The sequence below is a fragment of the Lactuca serriola genome, chromosome 1 (assembly GCF_051521515.1).
Source record: "Lactuca serriola cultivar US96UC23 chromosome 1, Lser_US96UC23_V15, whole genome shotgun sequence".
NCBI classification, from domain to species: domain Eukaryota; kingdom Viridiplantae; phylum Streptophyta; class Magnoliopsida; order Asterales; family Asteraceae; genus Lactuca; species Lactuca serriola.
The window spans coordinates 25,048,906-25,069,464 of NC_136408.1; the positions used below are offsets into that span (position 1 = coordinate 25,048,906).

Genomic DNA, 20,559 nt, shown 5'->3' on the forward strand with positions numbered 1-20,559 from the left:
TCATATGTTAACTCCTTGTTAGTCACATAAAACTAAAGTCGTGTGCGTAATTTTCTTCGGAAATATTTCAAGTAAAACTTAGTAGTTCGATCAGTGTATTCAGTTTTTTTTCTCAAATAATGTACATCTATATACATTTTCTTTCGGTTCCTAAACTTTATAAAAAGAAAAGAAAATTTATATCTAGTTTGAAACAGATGAAGTAGTCGAATATCATCCAACTCATAAGATCGACTTTATTTGATAGAAAATAAGACTTTTCTTGTCTAGAAAAATATATATTTAATTTGATAAATACTCGAATAAGACGTTTGACTGTTTGAGTATCAATTTATTTTTAATAAGTTAAAATAAAATAGCGAAGCATATGAAACAAAATGAAATTCATAATTTTATGTATCGATTTTTTTAATTAAAAACAAAATAAAATACAATAAAAAAACTTAACGAAAATATTATTGAGTTCTCTAAAATAATTCCAAACAAAAATACTATATTTTTCTTGGGACAAAGAAAGTATATTCGTTACAAACAAGTGCATTACATCAGAAAGTACAAGGTAAATTTAAAACAACTAATTACATAAGGAAAGAGCCAAAAATGTTATAGCTACATTTTATATTATGATGATTAAATTATAGAAAATAATCAAAGAAGAACCATATATAAGTTTGAGTTTGATTTTTTTTTAACTCAATTAATTCCCAAAAAAATTTAGAAAATTATGATTTACATCATCAATATGAAACCCAAAAAATATTAGATCATATTGATGTGTAAAAATAAAAGTATGTTTTCCTTTTCCTTAATTTCTAATGTACTCTTACAAAGAAAATGCTGAGTTCTTGGCCATCTGCAGCTCCTTCAGGATTGATCATATGAAAAGCTTCTGAATCTTTACTTCCGACCACTCGGTCAAACCTTGCTCTCATATAAGTCAACTCGCCGTCCACCGCCCACTCCTTTCCCGACAGCCCCGGAAGAACTCCGGCACCCATTGACACCCCTCGCAGCGACTGCATCACATGAAGTTCATCATCTGTCATTTGTGTCCTTCGTATCGAATACCCATATTTCCTTCCATTACAATAAACTCCCCACACATATTCCTCCAACACCTTCTTCTTATTAGTTTTAGTTTCACTTTCCAGCGATAATCTGACGATATCTGACGCCATTTCTTTCTGGAACGCGGTTGAGCTCATCGGAAGCTCAATCACAAAGACTGGGAGACGGTGTGGATCTTCTTGGATGGCTAAACTTACTCTCCCTCTCCGGTAACCAAATAGGGTTCCGGTGGTTGCGTGATCAGTTAGCAGCTGCTTTCTTGGCCGGCCTAATAGTGCCACCATCTTGCAACCGGAGGTTAGCATGGGAAGAAGCTTGAACATGCGGAAGATACCACCTCCGCCGCCGCCACCGCTGCCACTGCGACTTTTTGATCGCTTTTCCCGATTGGTGGTGTGCTGTAAAAACGATGCAAGAGCTGGGTTTTCCATTTGATGAAATGGGCTGGAGTGGACAGGAGGCATTATTTTATATAACGAGGTTATAAATTCAGAATGTATGGAATTGAATGTACAAAGTAAGTGATGAAAGAATTCTTCCAAATATATAGAAAGGGTTTTTAAAGTAGGGGAGCTTGTTTTGAATAAATAAGGAATACAACCAAGATAAATGGATGGATTACACATGTAATTTTCACATTTGTAGAAAAGCTAAAATATATAAAAGGTAAATATCCATCAATAATTTTTGTTCTTGGAATATTATAAACTAGATATAACACTAATAATGTATTACACGAATTTATTTAATATATATATATATATATATATATATATATATATATATATATATATATATATATATATATATATATATATATATATATATATATATATATATATATTCTAAACATTTGAAAAAGTTTGGATATATAAAAATAATTAGAAAAATAGTGAATTATTAGAATTTAAATGTTTTTTCTTTTTTAAATTTAAACAAATAATTTAGATAGATAAATAAAGGAAACTAATAAATTTTAATTTAGATATTTTGAAATTAGAAGGAAAGTTGATTATTAAAATAGATATACATTTAATATTACATTAATTGCAATTATTACATTTAAATACTATGTAGAATTTAATAAAATAGAAAAAATTATAAAATGACATTTGGAATAAAAATTAATTCAAAATAACCAAAAAATAACATTTGACAAATTGAATGAGAGTGTGACAAGTGACAAAAAAACCTTCATTTATTAGAGTAGATCATTATAATATTAAATTGGTTAATGTCAAAGAATAACAACATATTCTTTAGAGTAAATCACACGAATGCATTCATGTTGTTTGGCTAAATTCGTTAGCTTCGTTCTTATGTTTTGTTTTTCATTCGGATCATCCCTAGTTAGTATTAAACTTGCATGTTTTATCTTTATCAGCGATTAAGTGACTATATTACACAACTTTCTATTTTGTATTATTTGTTTATTTACTCTAATAAATAAATGTTTTTTTTTGCTATTTGTTACACTCTTATTCAATTTGACAAATGTTATTTTGTGGTTATTTTGAATTAAAAAAAATTTCGCATGTCATTTTATGAGTTTTTATAATTTATGAAATTATACATAATATTTTAATATAATAATTGCAATAAATATAGTAATAGATGGATATCAATTTCATTAATAAACTTACATTTTAATTTTTAAATTCCCCCAAATTAAAGTTTATTAGTTTCTTTTGTTTATTTATTTAAATTATTTGTTTAAATTTAAAAGATAAAAAACATTTTTATTATAATAATTTATTATTTTTCCTATTTTCTTATAAATTCAAAGTTCTCAAATATATATATATATATATATATATATATATATATATATATATATTAAAATTAATTCATGTAATATATAAGTCTCACAACTAGTTTATTTTAAAAGACCCTTTAATATTAACCCCCCCCCCCCCTTCCCTTCTTTTTCAAAGTCATGACAACCACCACTAAATACCATCGACACTAAATTAGAGTAAACCAAACAAAAATAATTTTAAACCTAAAATAAAAATCATACAATACTAAATTTGAAAACTCAAATCTCAAAAATTAAACTAGAATCAAATCCAAAAACTTCAAACATTAATTAAATATGAAAACTCACTGAAATTGAATCTAATATGCATTTTATTTTGTAGAGCAATATTGTATAAATCAACCTGCTCTTTGGTAGATTAGAGAGCATAAAACGAAATGCTCCTCCACTCATTTTTTGTACACCAAGAAAGGTAGATGTTTGTGTGTGTATGTGTGTGTGAGAGAGAGGGGGAGAGAAATGATGGTATAAGTTCGCCGGAAACAACTAAGAAAGAAAGTTGGGAGAGATGATGGTGTGTTTTCATTAGAAGCAATCAAGGCGATGATGACAAAAAGATATAGGGTTTTAGCATCTTTTCCATCTCTCGTTTTTGTTCGTCGAAAATTAACAACCGAGGCATCGACGACCCCAAATATAGGTTTTGGGAAGAGAAAGGGAAGTAGCGATGGCGAAGCTAATAACGATAAAAACATTTTTCAGATTGAATTTTTCAAAGACAAAAAAAAGTACACCACATAAGGTATACATATACATTTCAAGGATTTGTAAAGAAAAACAACAAAAAAGAAATTCGTTTTTTAACACCTAAGTGATTTGTAAAGATAAAAAAAAAGTAAGTTATATGAATGGTCCCTACGGTTTGAGGTAATTTGCTAACTTGGTCTCTAACTTATTTTTTTAATATGGGTGGTCCTTACTATTTGTTTCTCTTACGTGTTTGGTCCTTACTGTTTGTTTTTGTTACGTATTTGGTTATGTCTTACCTAAAAGACTATTATTTATATGGGGAAAAATAATAGGATAGGTAAGGTAAGATGATCGGGGTGGGGTTGAGACCAAACGCGTAACAAAAATAAACAGTAGGAACCTTTCGAGTAAAAAAAATAAGTTAGGGACCTAACACGCAAATTACTCCACACCATAGGAAACATTCGTGTAATTTACTAAAAAGAAAACACCATATATATTTGTTGACGATCTTACGAAAGAAAAGGTGGGTGAGAGGGTCCAAATGTTGATGTGACCAAGTTTATAGTGATGAAAAAGAAATAGAAAAGGAGGGGAAGGAAGGAGGGCTTGAATGTGCTGCAGATAAGGAAGGGGTGGTGGTTGGACCACAACTTGTGTGGGGAAAGTTTATGGTGATAAAGTTTAATTGTTAGATGGGCCTTTCCTTTTAAAAGTTTATTAGATCTTTTTTTTTCTTTTAAAAGATGATAAATTTTGATTTAAATTATGCATGTTTCAAAGTATAATGTCCTTAAAGTTACATTCAAGACGACTTCATTTGCTTATTAACAATAGATCTAACATATTTACTGATTTTGTTGAATAACTGTTTTAATTTTTTGAAGTATTTGTTATTAATCAAAGATAATGAAACCATATAATAGATGAAAGTTTCATGCTTTTTAGAACAGGGGATATAACATGTTATGAACCGATTTCAATGGGATTGATTTTGTATTATGTTAATAGCGAATAAATTTTATAATTGTAACAAATTGATTATTACTTTTCTAGGATAAGATATATACGAGAAGCATGGTATTGATGAGCATATGAGCAATGGTGCTTTTCCTGAACATTTTAACATGGGGTGTTTCAACGTCTCCCTTAGCTTTATTTTATGTTTTTTCCCCATTCCTATTCTCATTAGGTGTTCTCTATCCATTCAAAAAAAACAATCATTTAACTTTATTTATTGAATACTCTCAATGTAATTTTATCAAAAAAAATAATAATAATGCATTGAGAATTTTAAATATGCATAGAAGCATAACATACATGCTTCACATATTGAAAAGACGTTCGTTACCCCCCATACCTTCAACCATTGAGAAATTGATTAAAGTTTGATGCCTTTTCTATTCTTATCTCTACATTTGGAACCGTTTTTATATGTATATAAATGTGACGACAATTATTTTTTCTACACGTTTGCATGACTCATGCATTAAATTATGTATAATGTTGTAACCAACGTCCATTATTAACATATGTATTATTACTTGCATTTACGGTGCTTTTACCATTGATGTGATGTTGTACCTCCACAACAGATGAAAAAATATATTATCACTTGCAATAAACCGTGATCACAAACAGACAAACTTACTATTGATCAATTGAGAAACGAAAATCTCACTAGTCACTTGCAAAGAAGATATTAACTCTTTAATTTTGATTTCAACTGGTAGCTCTAACTCTTTTTTCATGATAAGCATTCAGGTAACAAGTATATATATTTACCGGCAAATGAAAAGCAACCCTAATTAAAATAAAGGGAAATTAAGAAATCTAACATTTTTAGTGTATTTCAAGATAATTACAATTTTTTAACAAAAATAACCACTTTGTTTGGAATGGGCATTCCGAACCAAGAAAAAAAACATTTTTTTTCATCGATTCCTAAACGTCATTCCAGATTCCGGACCAACATTCCATATTCCAAACTAAAATTTCGGATTTCAGAAAAAAAAAAAAAAAAAAAAAAAAAAAAAAAAAAAAAAAAAAAAAAAAACTCCGGAATTTTAACAAGTTTGAAATCCGAAGAACAATTCCGGAACTTCAAGAAAAAAAACATTTTTTTGCTTAATTTAATGAAAAAAATTAAACAAACATAGTTAAATGAACTATATAAAATATTAGTCCATAAAATTAAACATTTTATTGAAAAACGGTGACAAAACATTATGAAATATAGCATTCGAAATCTTAAAAATTAAAAAATAAAAAAAATCTTTGAAAAAAAACGCTAGAATATGAACAATATTCCGAAATTAGGGCATTCCGGAGAAAATGATTACTTTTCAAGAACTGAAAAAATATGATTTTTTTTAAAACCTCGTTTTTAATGGTTAGATTACTAAATTTTTTAAAATAAAACTCTAGCGAGTTTCCTTAATTATATACTATTCGTATAAAAAAATATTCTTTATAATTGAAGTTGTTGGCTAATCGGAAGGCAGATCATTAGGAGTGTGGTTAGTGTGGAGCAGACAACTTTTATTAAAGAGCAACAGATTATTGACTAACCTTTTTAATGTTGAATGTAGTGGTCAGTTCGTTCAAGATGCAAATGAGGCGGTAAATGGTCTTCAAGGTTGATATTGAGAAAAAAAAAAACAAAAAATTTGATTCTTGGGATTACCTAATTCATATTATGACCATTTTGGGTTTTGGTCATGTGTGGTGAAGTTGGATAAGGGTCTTCTTTCTTTTGCCAGAGCTTTGATTTTAATCAATGGATGAGCTTGCCGTTGAGATGGGTCTTCATCAGGGTGATCATTTATCCTTTTTTGTTTCTTATTGTTATGTATTTCTTTGTGTGTATATATTGAAGCTGGAATGGATTTGGGTGAAAAACCGTTGCCACAAAGTGGAGATCAGAGCTCCACAATGTGGCAAGCCACGCAGTGGAGAAACATGGCCACGGAGTGGCAGTCTATCAATCATAAGCCCATGATTTTAGGGGTTTCAATGTATTTAAGCATAATGTTCTACATTGTTGGACCTTTTAGCAGCCTCCATCATATCTAGAACCCATTGGGAGAAACCTTAGCCTCCATCTTCAAGATTTGAGTTCCTCCCTTCTCCTCTCTCCTATTTTGGATGCTTTTATGATATTTTTGATGAAGCTCAAAGATCACTAAAGTTCTTTTGGTTGCAAGGAATCATGCTTCAAGTTTGGATCCATCAAAGGCACTATATTTCTGGACTATTATGAGTATAAAGTTCCAATCTTGCTCTTTAGTTCTTTATCTCTCTTCATTTATGATTTTTGGCACTTTTCGTCCATTTTATGAGTGATCTTGGAGTTTAGTGGAATCTAACATCTTTTGATCAGTTTGGAATGCTTCTTGGACCTCATGGACTAGGAAAGTTATGATCTTTTGTCTTCCCTTTTAGCCATGCAAGTTATCTTGGTACTTTATGTCATTTTGGTGTATATAAGTTGAGATCTTGAAAGATTGTGACATTATTATGGATAAAATTGGAAACTTTATCCATCTAGACATCTTGTTGATTCAGATCTGAAAGTGGGAGACTTGGACTTAATGGTTTAAGTTGAGAAAGATGCATCTTTGGGTCCCTTTGAGACTTAAAGTCTAGATCTTAGTGGTTTGGACCATCCTAATGGATAAAGTTGGAAACTTTATCCATTATGAAGCTATTCAATGGCGAGTCTAGAACGTAAAATCACATGGTTTACTATTTAAATGGAACCGATGGAAAATTACAAAAAAAATCAAACAATACTAGTTGCGGGTTTGAATCGGTCAAGTCGTATAAGCCAAAAAAATATTTAAAATTCTAACAACTGTATCCGACAAGGTCTTATATCTTGATATGTTTTTATAATTGCATCATTACTAATGACGGAGGGGCAGACAACGACTGCTGGCGATGGCACTGACACACCTGAGAGTGATGTAGGTTGGCAATTGAAATGGCTGGTGGGCTGATGAGTGATGTCGGATTGTGATCGTTCGTTAACTGTGAGGCTTGGAGAGGAAACGTCGTTTTACCTTCACAGTTCACACGATTATTGTTTGTGTTTTTTTTATTATTAAATTTAAGCTGTATTGGGCTATCTATATTAGGTTGGGCTATTAAAATACAAAGTATGGGCTATAAAAATACATATATTTTAGTTGTCTAAAATATTAAGGTAGTTCACTAAAGTTATTTAAGATGAGTCATTAATTTTAATTGTACACACCTTGTTATAAAATTAAGAAAAATAGGTGGGTCAAGTGACCCACCAAAGCTCAATATAAACTCGCCACTGAAGCTATTAGGAATCAGATCTGAGGTTTTTAGCTTTGGTCCTTATGAATTAAGCTCTTTTTGAAGAAAAGTTTTCCAGATAGAAGACCACGACGTGGCCAAGGAAGGCCCACGACGTGTTGGCGAGACTTATCACGTATGTTTTGTCCAGACATGCCTACGGTGTGGCGACGAGTTTATTCGCAACCATTTTTCCTGGATTCTACCACGACATTGTGGCATGTCTGCCACGACGTGGTAGCAGTTTTTGATCGACACTAGATTGAGTGGCCACGACGTGGACATGGGTTGGCCACGACGTAGACATCAACTGGAGTCGACTTTGGTCGTTGACTTTTTGACCATTTTGACATTTTCGAAAAACTTTGGTAGAATTGAATATTTGACTAAGGATTGGTCTTGGTTTGGATTTAGGAAGCTTGGCTTGGTTGTTTTGTTGCTAAGGTAGTGATTAGAGATGGCAACGGGGGTGGGGAACACAAGGGACCCCAATCCCCATCCCCATCCCCGAATCCTCATTCCAATCCCCATCTCCATCGGGGAATATAAATAAACCCCCATCCCCACCCCCAACGGGGACTGGGGATCCCCAACGGGGAAACGGGGATTTTTTTCTCTTTTAACATGCAAACTTTTACGTAAGAAAAAACTCTATATTTCAATTTTACCAGCATAAATTTAAAGATTTTATAAAATATATAAGTACCCATAAATTGCAGAAAAAATATAAATAAATTTTCTACCAAATTTAAATACATACATCAAAAATCAAGTAAAAAAAATTATCAGATTGATATTTAAGGTAAAATAGATCAACCAAAGAGAAAAAAATATATATACACGAGTTTAAATTAGATAAAAGAAAAAGCAAAAAGTATAATTTCAACCAAGTAATTACTAATGAGTTAGGTTACTTAGCTCAAATTTTATGTATTATAAACTATATTATAAATATATGTTTTGTATTATTTTTATATATTAATATATGTCGGGGACGGGTCCAGGGTCGGGGATTAAGGGTATCCCCATCCCCGTCCCCATCCCCACTTTTTTATTCGGGTATTCCCCATCCCCGTCCCCATCCCCGGTCAACCTGGGGATTCCCCAGTCAAAACGGGTGCGGGTTTTGGGTTCCCCATTGGGTATGGGGATTTTTTCCATCCCTAGTAGCGATTTGGCTTCTATTGATTAGTTCATGTGAGTCTTCTCAGTATAGTTGCCTATGTGGTAGTATATGCTTGTTGACCATATGGGTCTTATCTTGCTGATTATTATTATATGTGAACCGAGTTCCTGATAAATCCTAGACTACTATGAGTATATAGGACTGCTAATAGTCCCCAGGGTTGCTGATAATCTGTCAATTGTGCTATTAATCTATAGGGTGTGATGTTAGCTCACTAGGACCGTTGATAGTCCCTAGGGTTGCTGGTAACCCGTAGCTGATTATTATGATGTGTCGTATGTGATATTTTGGAGAACTCACTAAGATTTGTGCTTATAATTGTGGATTAAATATTTTTCAGGTACTTATCGGATTGCGAAGGCGGGACTATACACACACATCAACAAATTTCTATTTTGAGATCCCGTATTATCTTCTTATTAAATTTGATTTTGAAATAATGATTTTTGAACAAAAGGTTGTAACTATACTAAAAATGGATGTTATGTTATTTTTGAAATCAAAAAATTTAGCCTGAGCTTTTGGGATATTACACTACAACAAGGCTATGTTGTCAAGATAGTGGTGGCATTTCTTTTATTTTCCATATTCCATTTTGGTGTTAGTGGTTAGGGCCATATATGACCATGATGGAAGTTTTTTTTGGTATATTCGGGCTACAGTACATGAGCAGGCCTTGGATGGGTATCTTGTTGTCTATTCGATGGTTGCATGATAATAATTTAGATTTGGTGGAGTTTTTTCCCTATTTTTACAGGAAATGGTAAACAAGCTCTTTTATGAACTGATGTTTGGACAGGGTCTCATTCTTTTTCTCATCTCTTCCCTCAGGTGCTGGATTTGGATTTTCACATGGGACTAATAGTTTGTGATAGACTTTTTATGGGTCTCACGGTAAAATCCATGAAACGGGTTCCAAGGGGTAGGGCGGAAATGGAGCAGTAGGGTATGATGGATAATTTGTTGTTGGATTCTATTGATATTTTTTTCTTTACCTCCAATGAGTCTTTTAGATAACAACATGTTTTTAGGAGGTTCAACGACTATGAGATGGAATAATCTTATTCCCATGAAATGCAATATTTTGGTATGGAGAATCAGTTTCCAGTGCATACCGACTAGAGAGAAACTTTCCAATAGGGGCTTATATTTAGACTTTAATCTTTTCGCGATTTGTATGTAGGAAGTAGAGTATGTTTACCATGTGTTTTGTGATAGGTCTTCCTTTTCGGGGTTTTGGGACCATATTGTGAGGTGGTGCGGGTGACGTTTCCTAATGTCTTCACACTTGAGTCCTTCATAGGTTGGACGGATAGTTTACATTTGTCTATGTGCCAAAGAGAAGCTTTTTATGCATTGGTGATTAATTGTTGTTAGGTGTTATGGAAATTCAGAAATTATTTCATTTTTGGAAAGGTGAAACCGTGGAAAGATAAGAATTTTATTCAACACAATCATCTTTTGTCATGCTATAAGAAAAGATAGTCGGGCTTGAGTATATTTAATTCACGAACAAAATGTTAAATCCCTAGCTAGATGAATGTCACTTTGATTATCAGGCTTGAGTATGTTTAGTTAATGATCTAGATGTCAAATCCCAGGCTATATGAATAACACTTAAACTATTAAAATTCACTAACATTTGTCCTACAAAACACCAAAATAAGATAAAGTCACTTAAAATATAATGCTTCGTTAGCAACTTCAACAATTGAAATTAATTTATCCTTGATTATAGAAAAAGAAACAATATTAATTTTTTACTTGGCTCTTTAAATATGTAACACCCTCTCTGGCACGTATCAAAATATTTTCCATTTTGGGCTTCAGACATAAAAACTTTCCAGGGGGTCACCCATCCTAGAAATGCTCTCGCCCAAGCACGCTTAACTGTAGAGTTCTTATGGGATTTGCTTCCCTCACAACTTAAAAACGCTTTGTGACAAGGAAGGTATCCACACTCCTCATAAGGAATGCTTAGTTCTCCTTCCCAGCCGATGCGGGATCAGGTGTAACCCACCTTCACCCCCCCCCCCCCTTTATAGGGTTCGACGTCCCTGTCGAACACGTCAATTTGTGCCCCAGCTCTGATACCAACTTGTAAAGTCCCAAAATTTCTAAGTAAAATTTTCATTTTTCGACAATCCAAGAACCATTCATTCATCCATCCATAAAGAAATCATAGTATGAAAAGTATTCTTACAAACATCAGTATAAAATCAATAACATATAATGTGGAAAAATCTCCAGTGGATATAATACTATCAAGTCTTGCCTTCCCTTTGGAACCAGAAGAACCTGAAATTGAAGGTTTGTATAGATCGGATACACTTCAAGTATAAATAACAAACGTAAAACTAATCTAAGCAAAATAATAAACAGAAATTAAATAACACAGAAGTTCTCCAAATTTTTGTTTCACCAAGAAGATAGGTTTGTCACAAAGACGATTAACACAAAGCCATGATCACAACATTAGGGTTTTCCCTAATGTTGTATATGTTGAGTTTTGAACACTATGACACTCCTATGGTGCACATACAACCCTAGATGCTTTGGATCTAAGTTTTCTCTAATTATACATGCAAATTTCATTTTTCCAAAGCATACACCCTAACTAGCATGAAATTTGAGATATACAACATAAAACTAAGTTAGATGAATACCTATTGATGTAGCTTGTGGTTCTTGGCCTTTAAAAGTTTTAGCACCTCAAATGTGATGCATCTAATGTGTCACAAACACCAAATGCAAGAGGAGGCTTATGAGAGATAGGCTAGGTAACACCAAAATCGGTTATGGTTCATTTTTAGAATGCATGGGGCCGATTTTAGGGGTTAAGGGGTTGCTTTTATAGTTTGGCAAAGACTAGGGTTTCTTCCTTGCAAACCCTAATTCACCATCATCCTTCATATTTCTTAGGCCCTATGGTTAAACCTTCATGGACTATCATATAGGTTTAGCCCATCCCTAATCAACCATGGATCATTAGCCCAAACTATAAGTATTACTGATTTACTTAATTAGTCCCCGTAAATTTAATTAGTCTCTTTTGAAGTGCAACCCAAATGGACCATGCTACTCTCGGGTCAAGTACATATGAAATATAGTTATGGACGTAGACACCTTATCCAACAGTCTCCCACTTGGATAAGTCTAATAACTATAGTTGTAAGTATAACTTCAAGATCCGACCATCAATTGTGGCTCTTAAATGCCTTTGTTGAACTCATACATACCATTTTAAATAAGTGATCATAGAATCCTCTGTTCTCAAGATATCAGCCGGACAAACACATGGAACATAGTCAATCTTATTGTCCAACAGTTTGTTTCCCGATTTCTGATTCGTTTGACATTGTGACATCCCCAAAATCACGGCCAGAAAAGACCGATTTTTGTTTATGCTTTATAAAAATCAGAGTACTTCATTTTATAAAAAGGTTGCGGAATTTGTTCCCAGAAAAACATGGTAAATACGTTATTAAAACATTTTCGAAGAAACGTATTTATTTCATTTTAAAATGTTTGGGATGTCATCGTTAATACCGAAACATAAGCATAAACAGAACTTACAATGATTTACACTAGTGATCTACATCTCTTTTAAATCTCTCAGTGTAATGTCACTTCACTTCGTCACTTGTGATATACATAAACTGAGTGGGTCAGGTTGGGAAACCTGGTGAGTACATAGGGTTTTCAACCCACAATAATATAATTATTATGTTCAATCAAACAATCAACCCAATTACCCATCCCCATTATCTTCTTTACTCTTTAAGGATTTAACCTAAGAGTCATCTATCCTGCATTCGTTTATTCTGAAGTCCCTTACTTCCAGGGTTATGGGACTGGCACTAAATCCATAGCTGCCAATGTTCGTTCATAAAGCACTAATTCCATAGCTGCTATAGTCTATTCATCGGGTACTAAATCCATAGCTACCAGTCTTTATCTAATAGGTACTAAGTCCATAGCTACCAATGTTCAACAGGTACTAAGTCCATAGCTACCAATTCCTACAGGTACTAAATCCATAGCTACCAACGTCTAAAAGGTACTAAGTCCATAGCTACCGGTGTTTGTCCCATAGGCACTAAGTCTGTAGCTGCCAATGTATACTCACGTCATCTTCTATCTCTCATCATTCATCTACCCATCTCATACCCAACATTTTCGTATATATAAAATACGTATACAGTTTAAGTCCTTTAAAACATGTATAAAACGTTCAACCAGCATAGACAACAAGTATTCAGATAATGTGCACACATAGCACGTAGTTTATATAAAACACTTCATATCTATGTGTAAGATGAAAGTAACTATGCACTCACTTGAGAAGGTGGTGACTCGGTACTCGGACAGCGCTTCGTTTACTTTAAAATAATTTCCTTCGACGAAACCTAGTATTATTACCACTAGATTTTAGTCTAATATTTACCGTGACTAATTATTAGTCTTATTATTATTATTATATAAGCGTTTAAACAATACTTTCCAACCACTATGTACAGACAGGGGCCAGACATAAAACACCGGAGGGCAGGACCATTTTGGCATATAGCACTTCTGAAATCCAACAACCCTATGCGGCCCTTTAAACCAGATTCCCCGTACCGCGAGTAGTTAAAAAGATATTATAACGACACTTATATAAGTCATAATAATAGCTCAAATATTTATTATAAATTTATAATAACAATACTAATTTTAAATATAAACTATATTTAAAATAGGGTAAGCATAACTTACTTACAAGGGGATTTTAGCTAGGAGTCGGGCTCTGCAGGGGCAGAACTTCGTCGCTGAATCTTTCTAAGAAAGATTCGTGCAGCGCTTCAGCGCTCACCTTACTATACTAAAACTACAGAAAGAGAAGTCGAATCACGAGGGACCGAAATGCTCGGGGGATAAGGAGAGAAAGACTCTTGAATCAAGAGAATGGTGCAAGAAATATGAGAGTCCAAGCCTCTTATTTATAGTAATTGAATTTACAAAAACTACCCCCCATAATTACTTAATGACATTATAGTTATATAAACAACTAAACACCCCTTTATAATACTATTTTAAATAGATTTAAAGATATTTGTACTAAACTAATGTCGAAAGAACTCAACATTAGTCTTATAATGACCGCATCGTCGATACCTTTCTAATGATATATACATATGTATATATATGTGTACGTATATATGATTTATACTTTATTTTAATACGTAAATATGCTATTATAATTTGTAACTCGTTCATACGAACTCCGTTTTTGACGTTCTTTATATCCATGCGTAGGTGGAGACGCACTCTACAACTTTCGTTTAGACTCCTTCGGCTAATTTTGAATTTATTTTTAAAGTTATATTTTTAACAGGCCGGGACAGGATTGGTCCGTTATAATCTCATAACTTCTTCATCCGATGTCCATTTTCGTCTGTCTTTTTATTGTTACGCTACTAATAATGAGATCTTCAATTCTCGTTTAGGTTGTGTCGGCTAAAAATCGCTCGATCTAATATTCGAATTTCGGACTGTACACTGCTAATCCGAAACTTCGAAAAATCGTAACTTCTTCATACGAAGTCAGATTTGGGTGTTCATTTTATCGAAGTTCTTAGTTTAACATATTCTACGACTTTCGTTTAGAGCGCTAAATCTAAATCTCGCTCTATCATAAATTTACTATTTACGCTTCCCGACGCCATGCCGGTTCTGACGCGAAACTTCGACGGGTCATAACTTCTTCGTTATAACTCGGATTTCGGCGTTCTTTATATGTACGGAAACCCTGTGACATCTTCTACAACTTGGTTAGGATTATTTATTCTAAATAATCTTTTTGTCGAAAAGTCGTTTTCGACCCTTATTGCCTCTAAATTGACTAGCCCGGATATGCGGGCGTTACAGACATGGAACTTAATCGAACACATAAATTTAGTTCTGACCGGGCCCGGTACATCAATCAAAACAAAATCATCGAGGAGGCCAAGATATCGCTTTTAATCGTCCAAGGACTAAAAGGAACAAATAAACTTCGACAATATATGCTTGTACTAACTTCTCATTGAATCATACACAACAACACGTTTTATAACATCGAGTTACCGATGCGTTTTCGTACTATCAATGTACAACCAACTCATAGTCAACAACTCATATATCTAGGTTTGAAGATTATATGATATTATCTTCTCACGATCACTCAAGATAAATTCCATGAAGTGATACAATTGAATGTGGGTTGAATCCAATACTCAGACCTTATGAGTACTCATGAATGTCATAGCAATGTCTAACCATTTCTGACAATCTACAAGCCAAATTCATGACAATCTTACTTCAATACCTATTTCTAAAGTATGATCGACTGTGAATAGTTTGAATAATATAATTATTCTAGAAGTCAAAACATGCAAAATGAAACAATAGTAAATGATTGACACAAGACAGTACCATACTCGTAAATAAAAAGCACCTTTTATTTAAGCATCAAATGTCAATTACATTTCAACTATTACAAGTTTCAAAAGCTATCTAATCATTAAAACTAATATCATCTCTCAGCCCAATGTGCCTCGTATGTTGTAAATGCTTAACCCTACTCAGTCCCTTCGTGAGGGGATCTGCCAGGTTCTCATATGATGATACCCTCTTTGCTATGATGAAACCTTCTTCTATCTTGTGTCTTATGACGTGATATTTCCTGTCGATGTGTTTGGATCTGCCATGATCCCTCGGTTCCTTGGCTAAGGCAACCACACTATCGATGTCACAAAAAATCTCCACATGCTCCTTTAAAGCTGGTACAACTCCAAGGTCTCTGATGAAGTTCTTCAGCCTTATCGCCTCCTTCATCGCTTTGCTTGCTGCTATATACTCTGATTCGCACGCTGAATCAGCTACAGTCTCCTGCTTGGAACTTTTCCAAGTAATTGCTCCTCCATTCAGGGTAAACACCCAGCCCGACTGAGAACGGAAATTATCTCTGTCGGTTTGAAACCTGGCATCACTATACCCCACCACTCTCAGTTCATCACTCCCACTGAGTGTAAGGACCCAATCCTTAGTCCTCTGCAGGTACTTGAGAATGTTTTTCACCGCAGTCCAGTGAGCCTTGCCATGATTCCCTTGATATCTGCTAACCATGCTAAAAGCAAAGGCCACATCAGGGCGAGTACAATTCATAACATACATGATCGAGCCAACAACGGAAGCATATGGTAATCGACTCATCGTAGCTATCTCAGCCTTTGTACTCGAACTCTGAGCCTTGCTCAGTCTGGCATTGTGCTGGATCGGTAAGTCACCTTTTCTTGGAATTATGCATGTTGAACCTCTTTAACACTTTGTCTTAGTAGGTACTTTGACTAAGTCCAATTAGTCTCTTACTCTTGTCTCCCAATATCCTTATCCCTAGGATATAGGCAGCTTCTCCAAGCTCCTTCATAGCGAAACACTTCCCAAGACAGGATTTCCCCTCCTGTAAGGTTGGGATGTCATTTCCTATGAGTAGTGTGTCATCCACATACAGTAACAAAAAGCTAACTATACTCCCATTATCTCTAACATATACACAAGACTCATCCTCACTTCTCGAAAAGCCAAACTCTTTGACTTTCTCATCGAAGCAAAGATTCCATCTGCGAGATGCTTGTTTCAATCCATAAATGGATTTCTCAAGCTTATACACTCTATTAGGGTACTTAGCATCGACAAAACCCTCTGGCGGACTCATGTAAACAACCTCATCCAACTTCCCATTAAGGAAAGCGGTTTTGACATCCATTTGCCATATTTCATAATTATGAAATGCAGCTATGGCTAGCATAACCCTAATATACTTAATTTTTGCTACTGGTGAGAAGGTCTCATCATACTCCCGGAGTTTGAGTAAAGCCCTTCGCGACCAGTCGTGCCTTATAAGTGTGTACTTTCCCATCCATGTCGGTCTTCTTCTTGAAGATCCATTTGCACCCGACTGTCTTACGACCCGGTACATTGCCAACCAAGTTCCAAATTTGATTGGCATACATGGACTGAATCTCGCTGTCCAATGCCTCTTTCCATTTAGCAGACTCGGGGCCCGCCATGGCTTCCTTGTAGTTGTTAGGTTCATCCAAATTTATCAGTGTGCTATCACTGATAAATGTACCACCTTCTGCAGTAATATGGAAACCATAAACTCAGGTGGAACTCTAACTCTACCGGAACGCCTCAGAGGTACAGACTCGTCAATCGGTTCAACAGGAGTTTCCTCCTCAGGTTAATCGCTAGTGTTTGAGGTTCCTTCACCTCTTGACTCTTGAAGTTCTGTCCCCTTGGAACACAAGCTCTCTCTCATGAAAGACTACTCTCCTCGCAACGAAGACAACATTGGCAATCCGTCTGTAGAAGAGATAACAAAAGGACTTTTATGGGTAGCTGATGAAAATACACCGCTCACTCCGATATTTGAGCTTGTCGTTAGTTTCGTGCCTCACGAAAGCCTCGCAACCCCAAACCTTGATGCGTGCTAACGAGGGAACCTTCCTTGTCCACATCTCGTGAGGTGTTTTGGCAAACTTTTTAGTTGGAACTCGATTAAGGATATGGGCGGCAGTCTCCAAAGCATACCCCCAGAATGAGATTGGTAACGAAGCTTGACTCATCATGGAACGAACCATGTCCAAAAAGGTTCAGTTGCGCCTCTCAGTCACACCATTAAGCTGTGGTGTCTTAGGTGGCGTCAACTGTGAAACAATTCCACACTCCTTAAGATAGTCTAGGAACTCGATACTAAGATACTCACCACCTCGATCGGATCAGAGCATCTTTATCTTCTTGCCCAACTGATTCTCCACTTCCTATTTAAACTCTTTGAATTTCTGAAAGGTTTTTGACATATGCTTGATTAAGTAGATATAGCCATATCTGCGGTAATCATCAATAAAAGTCACATAAAAGCGGTTAGCATCCCTTGTGGCGGTTTTGACAGGCCCACACACATCGTTGTATATGAGATTCAACAAACCCTCACCCCTTTCACAAGAACCAGTGAAGGGTGACTTGGTCATTTTTCAAAGCAAACAAGACTCGCAAGTTTCATCTGACCTTAAGTCGAATGACTCCAAAACACCAGCCTTCTGGAGTTGACCTATGCACTTCTTATTGACATGTCAAAGACGACAATGCCACAAGGATGCCTTATCCAAATCATTAGAAGAATCGATATGCAACACATTATTTCCTAAGTTGTCTACAACCATCAAAGCTTCATATACACCATTACAAGGTAATGCTCTAAAATAAAAATAAAAACACCATTGTGATAAGCCTTTATTGCACAAATTTCATTACCAAACGAAAATATAAAACCTTGTTTGTACAAACCATGAAAGGAAATAATATTTCTCGCCATGTCAGACGAGTAGAAACAACTATTCAAATCTATTTCAAACCCACTACTAAGCAATAAAGAGTAAACTCCAATCTTGGTGACAGGTGAAACCTTCCTATTCCCCATGATCAACTTTATCTTCCCGTGCTCCACATCCTTACTTCGTTTTAGGCCCTACACATCAGAACAAATGTGAAATCCACAACTTGTGTCAAGCACCCAAGAGTTAGTATATGATGAGTTTTTAGATAGAATAATATAATTACCTGCATGGTTGGGTTTGACCTTCCCATCCTTAACATCCTGCATGTACTTGGGGCAGCTTTGCTTCCAATGCCCTTTTTCATGGCAATAGAAACACTCTGCTTCTTTTAGGATGGTCGAGGGAGTAGCAAAACCTCCTTTGGTTCCACTTGAAGAGGATCCATAAAGAGACTTTCCCTTGCGGCTCTTGGAAGGAGCCTTCCTCTTCTTCCCCTTACCTTGCCCAATTGCCAGAACATGGGCATTAGCAGTGGGAGTGGTTACAACAGATTTACCTTCGAGACCACTTTCAGCAGTCCTCAAAAGGCCCTGAAGCTTGCTCATAGTGACTTCCTCCTTGTTCATATGATAAGTCATGCGGAACTGACCATAACATGGAGGTAAGGAGTGTAGAATAATATCTATAGCCAGCTCCTCATCAAAGTTCACATTCAGTTTGAGAAGACGGACCACAAACCTTTGCATTTTCTGCAAGTGACCCGTGATGGGTTCACCATCCTTCATCTTTGTTGTAATCATGGAGAAGATGATTTCATACTGCTCTTGATGAGCACTCTGATGGTATCTTTCCATCAGTTCCTGGTGCATCTTAAAAGGGTAGAAGTCCTCATAGGACTTCTGGAGTTCATGAGACATGGTGGCAAGCATGATTCAAGCTACCTTGGTGGCATCTTTCTCATGTGCCCTAAAATCAGCAATCTCCTGAGGAGTAGCAGCAGACTCATCGATTTCCTTAAGCTCCTTTTCGAGGACATATTCTTTTTCCTCGTAGCGAGTGACCATCCTGATGTTCCTAGTCCAATCATTGAAATTATTCCCATCAAAGATGACTCTCCCACAAAGGTTCATGAGAGAGAAGGAGCCGATAGGGTTTGAGCCAGAAGCAGTGTTGGAAGACATCTGAAAAGAAGGAAAGACAAAGTTTAGATTAGATAAAGTGTCCTTAATATAACACCCAAAATGAAATATTAAGGCTAGAACCCAACACAATATTTTACAATTTAGAAGAGGGATACCATAATCCAACTTGCAAAATATTTGAAGGTAAATAAATGACGATTTACCAATTTCCACCATGAAAAACGAAATTTTTATTAAGTTTTAATTGGATTGAAATTCCTAGATCCCTTGAGATTCATTGAACAATTCAATGGCATGTTTAAATCTTGCTTATGCCCTTCAGGTTTGTGACTGGGATACCGAGGATCACAAATAGGGTGTGAATAACCATGCAAATGTACTTGGTACTCTTATTGTCTATTACCACCTTAATCAATGTGTTGGTTAACCATACACACTCCATTGACCTTATAGTAAACATTAAGATACCATTTTCAACCCTTACTAGTCCAAGTTAATGTGCCGATTAACCACACACGCTCCATCAACGACTTGGTAAGGTGAAAAGTGTAATTTCATGGATTAGCATCAATTTCACATTTTCCTAAAGTAACTAAGATTACGAATTTATAAAATGTTTAGTTAATTTATATTAATCATTATACTTTTAATGAAAATTATAGTCTTTGTCGTACCCGTTCGGCTAACGGCCATCCACCGGTCAAGGAAGCGGTGGGTGAGAGTGGACACCCATTAAACCATTATTTTATAGGCAGTAACCTTATATCCCCCTTATAGATCGACTTCATGAATGAGACCTATTAACGGTAAAACCGACTTGTCTTATACATATATATATATATATATATATATATATATATATATATATATATATATATATATATATATATATATATATATATATATATATTAAACCTATAATATTATAATAGTATAAGGGTTGAATTTTAACTTTTAAAATTCTAA

At 34.9% G+C, this 20,559-nt stretch overlaps 1 protein-coding gene across 1 annotated transcript; it reads right to left on the reverse strand.

Moving 5' to 3' along the window:
* Nucleotides 1–540: 540 nt before the first annotated feature.
* Nucleotides 541–1,650, reverse strand: LOC145076175 (MIZU-KUSSEI-like protein (Protein of unknown function, DUF617)). Its single transcript, XM_079022162.1, has one exon. The coding sequence runs from the start codon at nt 1,530–1,532 to the stop codon at nt 813–815; it is 720 nt and encodes a 239-aa protein (XP_078878288.1). The 5' UTR covers nt 1,533–1,650; the 3' UTR covers nt 541–812.
* Between the last annotated feature and the right edge of the window lie 18,909 nt (nt 1,651–20,559).